Source organism: Tasmannia lanceolata, unplaced genomic scaffold, assembly GCF_043159265.1.
Source record: "Tasmannia lanceolata isolate RefF3 unplaced genomic scaffold, GAP_Taslan_0.1 ptg000008l, whole genome shotgun sequence".
NCBI classification, from domain to species: Eukaryota; Viridiplantae; Streptophyta; class Magnoliopsida; order Canellales; family Winteraceae; genus Tasmannia; species Tasmannia lanceolata.
Genome location: NW_027518685.1, coordinates 55116074 through 55125749, shown reverse-complemented (window position 1 = coordinate 55125749; position 9676 = coordinate 55116074). Strand labels below are relative to the sequence as shown.

Genomic DNA, 9676 nt, shown 5'->3' with positions numbered 1-9676 from the left:
TTAGGAGCCGCTGGATTACGGTCTCCTATCGTAGGAACCTTTAGGGCCCCTTAGGAACACTTATGTCACGTTGTGTCCTAGGTTTTAGGGAGTCCTAGAGTTAGGAGTCCAGCCTCATCACGAGCGTTTGCTATGGATAACAACCGTGCCATAGATCTAGTTACACTAGTCACCTCACTTTTTCCCTAGGACAAACCTAGTTACCTAGGATGTAGGTTAACCTGAATTAGTCTAAGGGACGTCTTGCACATAGATAGGACCATATAGCATCTTAGATGAAGTCGTAGGATAATAAAATCTTCAACTTGAATTAAATAATTTCTCTTAAAACTGTTGAAACAGTCAATCCAGTCTAGATCGGTGTCCTAGATGAGTTAGGCATAAGTAGCTTAGTTCAGTTGCACCGAACTACGTCGACTCTGATCCCAGTGAGGGTTGGGTACGTAGGCAGCTTGGATGCTTGATGGCATACCAATCACGAGTCGGCTCCACACATAAGTGGGGTTTTGTACATTAATCCTTAAATTAAAAGTAATTAAATCACTTAGGACTTTCCATGAAATTAGAAGTTTAGGAGAACTTTCACTTAGATTGAATTCAAACAAATTAAGAAAATTAAGATACACATTTAGGAATAACATTGAAATTAGATCTTAGGATGCATGTCACATAGTTCGCACATTAATATAGAGTTAAATGAGCCATTTAAAAGAAATTCGAAAGAGTTAACTTTTGGAATTGAAGACCGATTATCGGGCAGGAATAACTTTTTGAAAGAAATTCCTACCCTGGGATACGTAGGCAACCTGTTCACAAGTTCGGTCAAAATCTTTATTGAACCTTAAGCCATTCTTTGAAAAGCACTATCCTACCTTAAGCCATGTTGCCTAACCCATACCCAACTTGACCTAGAATTGCCTATCCAGTGCCTAAGATCGGAACGCAGAATTGCCTGTCTAGTGCCTAAGATACCCACCCAGAAATTACCTTTCCAGTGCCTAAGACGCCCACCCAGAATAGCCTGTACAGTGCCTAAGGACGCCAACCAGTGCCTAAGATTGAAACCCAGAATTGCCCATCCAATGCCTAAGACGCCCACCTAGAATTGCCTATCTAGTGCCTGAGGATGCCTACCAGTGCCTAAGACCGAAACCCAGAATTGCCTAAGCCGCATCCTAAAGCCGCACCTTAACCTGCACCTTAAGCCGCACCCCCAACCGGCACCCTAAGCCGCACCCTAAATTGCACCTCAACTTGAGCCAACCCAAGTCAGCCCGAGCTCAATCCGAGTCAACCCAACTCAACCTAAGTCAACCCGGATCGAACCCAATTCAACCCGAGCCAACCCGGTCCGACTAGGACCCAACCCGAACCCAACTCGACCCAATCCAGGTCAACTCAAGCCAACCCAAGTCAACCCGGTTCAACCCAAGTCAACCCAGTCCAACCCTTGCCCAACTCGGACCTAACCCGTCCTAACCCGAGTCACCTCAACACCTTACCCAACCGAGTCATACCCTTAGGATCTAAACCGAGCTGCACCCCTAGAACTTACACCGAGTTACACCTTTCTACTTCAGCTGAGTTATGACCCTATACTCAAACTGAGTTGCATCGCTACGTCCAAATCCATTTGGCCAAATCTCATAAGTTCACCTCTCTCGACTTCCCAAACTGATGTCCTTATGTCTAAACCGAAGTCCCAAATCCAAGATTCCAAACCAAAATTCTAAATCCAAATTCCCCATCCCAATCCTCCCATGGAACTACGTGTGGGTTGATCCCCACCACGGGGTACGTAGGCAACTTGGCACTCCCAAGTTCAGTAGCACATTTCTGCACCTTTCTCCATCCTTCACACCTTCTTTCATCTTTCACAATTCCTCACACCCTTGTCCACCCTTTTCATTCTCCATTCATTTCCTCACTCTTCACTTTTTCTTCGTCATCTCTTGCATTGTTTAGGATTGCATGCTTAGGTTATTTGCTATTTGTTTTCTTTCTTGCATGTTTGCTTATTTTATATGCTTGTTTTTTCTTTGCATGCTTACTTTGTGTTTGTTAAGTTTGGAACTAGGAAGAATTTAAAACAATTAGGAACTTAAGAACTTCATCTAATCATTAAAAGTCAGATAATCTTAATCCAAATCTTAAAATCCAATTCATAAATCATGCTCTAGGTTCTAGAATTTAAGGAGAACTTAGAAGTTGCACTTTAGGTTCCCCAAGGTAGAACTCTTAATGCCTGAACTTCAGAAATACAATAAAAATGCAACTTAAATCCATTGCATTAGTCTTAGGTGCATATAACGTAGTCCGCACGATCTAATCCAACTCAAACCAAACCTCATCAATCTCAATAAAATGTAAAAAAAAAGTAGGCATGTGGTTGCATGTAGGATACACTCCTGGCCCGCATGAGTCTAAACTGTGAATGGCCAACTCATTAGTAATATTTAGGTTTATCAAATAAAACTCACATTTACCCTTTTAGTTAAAAGTTAGACAACTAAAGCATTTAAAAATAAAGCCCGACATTTGTAAGGCAAGAAGAGTGCCTAACACATTCCTTTCTTGTAATCAGGTAACTTACCCAACTCGGAATCGTAGACCAAATTTACAGAGTTAATCATGGGGCCTAGATCCCTAATCTAGGTGGCGACCCTAGTAATAGTTTCTTTCATTAACAAATTTGTGAGAGAAGAGATCATATTTAAAATCAATGGACAAAGGTGCTATCATAACACACACCCTCGTGGGTCACCCTCCGGGTGGGATCCACAATATCATTAAGAAATGTCTGCAAAAGATTTCCAAGCACAATTCCTTCTTGAAATCATCTTCATTGATGATGGATTTTTGTCGATGTTTGGGTGTGGGTGCATTCCCTTATTTTCTACCAAATTTTTTTTATTCTTACTAGATTGAAACTATAACAGTTGAGTTATGAACTAACATTTTAAGATTTTGCAGTTGATGGGCTTGAAATATGTTGATAATTCTGCAAACATATTCAGGTTCCTAGTTGAGCTGTTTCTTAGAAAATTAGACAAGCAGGACGTATACAAATCTGCATATTCTTTAACTTATATGATTTGCAAGTAATATTGTAAATTTAACTCCAAATTTAAACTTTTATTTTTTCAAGAATTCCTTCACCATTAGATTATAAATCTATCGCCCTTCTTAAACTATTTAAACCATTTTACTCTCAATAAACTTGTGTGCGAATTAGATTGCAACCCTAAACTTTGTTAAACTAAATATGGTTAAAGGCAAAAATATCTTAATCTAATTGTTTATATAAATGCCTTCCATCAATACATTCCCAGAAGGCCACTCTAATAATAATTTAAATTTGCCACCAATTTAGTCTATTGGTTTCCAGAAATCCCCTAGCCATTAGATTACAAATTTGTTGCTTCTGCTCAAGTACTACAACATTTTATTCTTTAATGCCTCTATTTAAGTAAATTATATTTATTCAAGCATAGCAATGTGATCCTGTTCAGTACGCAATCTCATTGTCATACCCATTCTATCTTTCTTAGGGTCCACTACCCAAGTGATTGAGGTAAGTCACTCCACATCACTTGGATGTCGGAGGAGGTGTCTAACCTCAACCCCACTAGGAACTATTAAGGTCTGCAAATAACCAGAATCCCATATCTCCTTGCTCCATAGGATCTATGAATCCATGAGCATGGGTTTCCTACTTTGCTACCTAAGGACAAATACGTGTCAATAATAAGTAGCATGTCACACATATTTAACTTTTAGTTATTCATTAATTGTCATGAAAAGAAACATTTATTGATTAACATGCGAAATATACTAGGTTTTAGAGCACCAACTCTAACAGTTTGCGGGTGGCCCACTGAAGAAAATCTCTATTCAATCCCCAGCCTTTCAAAGAAGTTCTCAAAATACTTGCTAGAGAATTTGTCCCATTGTCAGTTACTAGGACCCCCGGAATTTCGAATCTACACACGATGTCATGATAGACAAACTTTTTCGTAGCTTTGGAGTCAGCTTTGACTACTGCCTTCGCTTCTACCCATTTAGTGAAGTAGTCAATCTCTACATATCGCATCGTGAAGCCTCCTTTGGATTGAGGGAACGGTCCAAGTAGATCCATCCCCAACATTGCAAACGATACGAGGCTCGAGACGGGTGTATATGCGGCATAAGGCTGGCTGGATACTTTACCAAAATTTTGACAATATTCACACTTCTTAACGAACTTTCAAATCTTTTAAAAGAAGTGGTTAAAAATGTCCATGCCTGAGGATCTTCTTGGCTAAAACCATGCCTCCCGAATTATCCCCACAAATTCCTTCGTGTACCTCTCTGAGAGCATATTTTGTTTGAGGAGGCCTGAGGCATTTCAGGTAAGGCCACGAATAAGATCGCTTGTATAAATTTTTGCCATCGAAAATATATTGTGCTGCCTTGGCAATTAATCGTCGAGCTTCTTTCTGATCATTTGGCAAGGTAGCATTCCTCAAGTATTTAAGAATGGGATCCATCCAACTTGGCTAAAATTAAATTTCCAAAATTTCTTCTCGTTCTACTCTCGGGCGCTTCAAAACCTCGAGGTAGACAGTTCCCACATCGGTAATATCTGATGCGGCCATATTAGAAAGAGCATCGACCCTGGTATGTTAGAGTAGGAGCCCTAAAACCCGGTATATTTCGCATGTTAGTCAATAAAAGTTTCTTTTCATGATAATTAATGGGTAACTATAAGTTAAATATGTGTGACATGCTACTTGTTATTGACACGTATTTGTCCTTAGGTAGGAAAGTAGGAAACCCATGCTCATGGATTCACAGATCCTAGGGAGCAAGGAGAAATGGGATTTTGGTTCTTTGCAGACCTTAATAGTTCCTAGTTAGAGTTGTGGTTGGACACCTCTTTCTGTATACAACTAGCATCTATCTTGCCAACATGCACGAGATGTGGAGTGACTTATCTCAAGCACTCGAGTAGTAGACCCTAAGCAAGATAGAATGGGTATGACAATGAGATTGCGTATTGAATGGCATAACATTAGAATAGCTTGTGGACAGGAGATAGTTGAGCTATTCTACTTTACAAGTCCTTTGACCTGATGGGTCATATTGGTCCGTTGGCGAGTCTCTCATTCTTTGTCTATGTAACCGTGATTCTCTTGGAGTCACTAGAGAGTAGTGTTGGACAAACCTTTGAGGTCAATGTGATATCCGACATGGAATTCTCCACCTATTTCATAGGATAACATCTACGGTTTTGGTCAGAACAGTAGGCCTAGAAAAATACCTGGCCATGTGGATTTGATAAAATGTTTAGCAAAAGGATTTCACTAAATAAGTTTTGAAATATTTTCAGTAAATGTATTTGCGGGCCAACACTGCTTGACTGAAAGGTGTACTATGAGTGAGCCCAGAGGGTAGTTGATGTCCACCCCCGGTAGGACTCAACTCAGTAGATGTGGACTTGGAGAAAGGATTTGCACATTTGATGTGATTAGGGGTATGATGATTTGACGGTTATTTTCAGGGTTACGTCTCGATGGAGGCCACTGACTCAATGTGATTGTAGCATTGGCTACGAAGCAATAATCGCAGTGGGGCCCACTTGTGGGTTCTCCAGGATCTACCGTTGAATCCCACTCACTACTCGATTGACCTATTATTATATATTAGTTTTGTTGCTTACACGAACTAGTTTCGTGGCATTGGATGCATTGAAAGGATATACAATGTATATAGTGTATATGCATTGTGGGATACATTGGGAATACCAAAATAGTTAAGTATAAACTATAAGGGTATTTTGGGAATTATATAAAAATATGGATGGAGCTTTTTATCCCATTGGATGGGAGAAAATATGTTTATTTAATTAAAAGAATTAAATAAATAATTGTAAGTTTGGCTTATAGACTTATTTTACTAAAACAGTCATAACTTACTCATCTCTTGTCAACAATTAATGTCAAAGTACTCATTTCGAAGGAATTTGAAAGATCTACAACTTTATAGTTTATGATTTTTTCTAATTCGGCCATTTACTTGTGAAAAAAGGAGGTCAAAATTTAAATTACAGGCTTATAGCGGGAATGTTGAAAAAGGAAACAATGTGTGAGATATTTTTGGGATTGTTTTTATCCAATAAAGCAACCACATTTTTACTTGGAAAAAACTAAATTTAGGAATTTCTAAAAGTCCAAGAATTTCTAAAAACACTCCCACATTGTTTGGTTTTTATTTTGAAAAAGCCAACTAGCTTGTTTCCGAATTGGAGCTTCTAATTGTGGCTAGTTTTCATGTTTTGTGAGATTTCTCTAAAAGCTTTGGGTTGCGTATATGGAAATTGAGAACTCCATAAATAAAAGACAAAGGAATAGAGTTTTAGAGAGCTCTTCCATAATTCCATGTGTTGAAAATTGGTAGAGATATTCCGAAGTCTTTTTCTTCTTCTTCTTCTCCAATTCCATCAACTAGTTTTGTCTTTTCTAAGTCAAAGACAAATATCTAACAAAGCTTCATTGATCTAAATATATATTCTCACATTATAATCTAATTTAGATCAGGTTATAAAGTAAACTAAGAGTTGTTTACAAGATCCTTTGTGCAAAGAAAGGAATCCATCGGTTCAACTTGCAGTTTCGCATCGATTTGATCATTGGCGGATTTTCGAGGAGTAGAGCACGCAGACGTTTTTTTCTCATCAGAAAAATAAGGTATTTATATTTATGTTTATTAAATCACATTAAAATCAATTAGTTCCTAGGAATCCTGGGTTAGAGCAAATTTTTTGTTCCACACGGTTTATTCTTCCGCAACGTGTAGCGATTTTGCTTGGGGCTTTAGAACCAATCTAACATGGTATTCATAGTTTTGGAAATCTGTACCACTTCTACCATTTGAAATTGTTTTAATTTCTCTCTAACTCTCTCCAAATACTTCATCATTTTAAGCTCCTTAGCTTCACATAATCCATTAACTTGTCCGACTATCAACTGGGAATCACTGTGGACTCTTAAACAATCGGCGTTCATCTCAATTGCTAGATCGAGTCCTGATAGAAGAGCTTCATACTCGGTCTCGTTATTGGAAGCTTTGAACTCCAATTTAATTGCATACTGCACAAGGAAACTGTCGGGACCGACCAATACTAATCCAGCACCACATCCTCCTACATTAGCGGCGCCATCCACATATAGCATCCATGGGTTGCTAGGAGGAATCACCAAAGGATTTTTCGGAGCTTCCACTTCACCTTCCTGCCCCCCCCCCCCCCCCCCCGAGTCTTGAGTCGGTACCGACCATTCTACGATAAAATCGACCAGAACTTGGGACTTGATTGAATGTCTCGAATGAACTTGAATGTCAAATTCTCCCAATTCAACTACCCACGTGATGAGTCTACCTGAGGTATCTGGCTTTTGGAGAATTTTTCGGAGAGGTTGATCTGTAAGGAGAACTATGGTGTGCGCCTGGAAGTATGGCCTAAGCTTTCTAGCACTGACTACAAGGGCATAGGCAAACTTCTCAATATTCTGATACCTTGTCTCTGCATCATGTAGGACTCTACTGACGTTTCTCCTTCTTACTAACCAAGACTGCACTGACCGCTGCCGGGGTAACTGCAAGGTACAAGTATAATTCCTCTCTAGGAGCTAGTTTTGTCAATAATGGCAGGGATTGGAGATACAACTTCAATTTTTCAAATGATGTCTGACATTCTTTTGTCCATGATAAGTCTTACACATTTCGGAGGGTCTTAAAGAAAGGGAGACATTTTTCGACTGATTTAGACATGAAGCGTCTTAAAGCTGTTATCCTTCCGGTTAGGCATTGTACCTCTACGATATTTCTCGGAGGTGTCATGTCTAATATAGCTTTAATCTTTTCAGGATTAGCTTCAATCCCTCTATGAATCACCATAAACCCTAAGAACTTTCAGGATGTAACTCCAAATGCGCATTTTGAGGGATTCAATTTCATCTGGTACTTCCGAAGGACGGCAAAAGTTTCTTCAAGATCAGAAATGTGGTTTTCTGCCAACATGCTTTTTACCAACATGTCATCCACATAGACTTCGATATTACGGCTAGTTTGATTTTGAAACAATCTATTCACCAACCGTTGGTAAGTAGCTCCTACATTTTTCAGGCCAAACGGATTACCTTGTAACAAAATAAGCCATGGCCCGTGATAAAGGAAGTTTTTCGGATATCTTGAGCATACATTTGTATCTGATTGTAACCGGAAAATGGATCCATGAAACTTAACAACTAGTGGCCAGAGGTGGCGTCTATTTTCGGGAGTGGATAGTGATCTTTTGGACAAGCTCGATTGAGATCTATATGATCTATGCATATTCTCCATTTACCGTTTGCCTTCTTTACCATGACTACATTTGCCAGCCATTCCGGATAATGGATTTCTTCGATAAAATTGGCTTTCAAAAGCTTATCTACTTCTTCCTTTATGTGAACTTGTCTTTCTAGAGCAAAATTCATTTTCTTCTGTTTAACTGGTTTAAATGAGGTATCAACCGTCAACTTGTGAACTATTACCTCAGGAGAAATCCCGGGCATGTCTGATGCTAACCATGCAAAAACATCCATGTTCACTTGAAGGAAATCAATCAGATCCATTTTGATCTTACCTGTGAGCAAAGAATTAATCTGTACAGTTTTTTCATCTTCCATAAATAATTGCACTTTGTTCAATTCTTATATAGGCTCTCCTTTTAACGCTCTTGGCTTGTCCTTGGAATCTGTCGAGTCAATATGGAAAGCCTCCTTTGGTTTGTTCATACCTTTTAGACCGCAATAGTAACAAGATCGAGCCTGATCTTGATCTCCACATATGACTCCAATTCCATGAGTAGGAAATTTCATTTTCAGGTGTGGCGTGGAGACCACAGCTTGAAGCTCATTTAAGGCAGGTCTCCCTATAATCATATTGTATGTTGAAGGCACTTGTACTACTAGGAAGGTTTGCATGAGCATTCTTTGGCACTTATCGGTACCGAAGGTTACCGGAAGATCTATTTGCCTATCTACTTTGACAGAATCACCTGAAAATCCATAAACGGACCATTCGACTGGAGTTAGGCGGTCTATGCTGATTCCCATCTGATCAAATGAGTTGGAATGCAAGATATTTATGGAGCTTCCAGTGTTCACCAGAATCTTGCTAACATTGAAGTTGGCGACAACTAAACGGATCACTACGGCATCATCATGTGGCACCGTTACTCCCTTGTAATCTGCTTCGGTGAAAGTTATCACTTGACCAATGCTATCTCCCTCCGGTTTCAACTTTTTGGCTGGAGCCTCAAGAGAATTTACTCTCGTCAAGTAAGCTTTTCGCCCTGCAGTCGTAGGACCACCAGCTGCTAGTCCACCCGAGATGATATCAATATTTCCCAAAATTTGCCTATGGTTATCGAAATCGGCCATTTCGTGAATCCTGTCGGAGTCTCTATGAGTAGAGGGAGATCCATGACGACTGGATGATCGATGCTGAGCAGATGATTGATGTCGATTTGGTGAAAGATGTCTGGGGAAGGATCGTTGAACATTTGATTTCGGTCGAGAATGATCGCTATATGGCGGATGTCTCACATAGCGATGTAGTTGCCCCCTGTAACTAACCTTTCTATTTCTTCCTTCAA

The 9676-nt window shown here is 39.5% G+C and overlaps 1 protein-coding gene across 1 annotated transcript; it reads right to left on the bottom strand.

The window, feature by feature from the left end:
• Positions 1-3841: 3841 nt before the first annotated feature.
• On the bottom strand, positions 3842-9461 carry LOC143883059 (uncharacterized). The gene is made up of 8 exons (XM_077386423.1): positions 8816-9461; positions 8384-8662; positions 8003-8150; positions 7852-7921; positions 6952-7634; positions 4593-4656; positions 4285-4478; positions 3842-4196 (listed from the first exon to the last, which is right to left on the bottom strand). The coding sequence occupies exons 1-8, from the start codon at positions 9459-9461 to the stop codon at positions 3842-3844; spliced, it is 2439 nt and encodes an 812-aa protein (XP_077242538.1).
• Between the last annotated feature and the right edge of the window lie 215 nt (positions 9462-9676).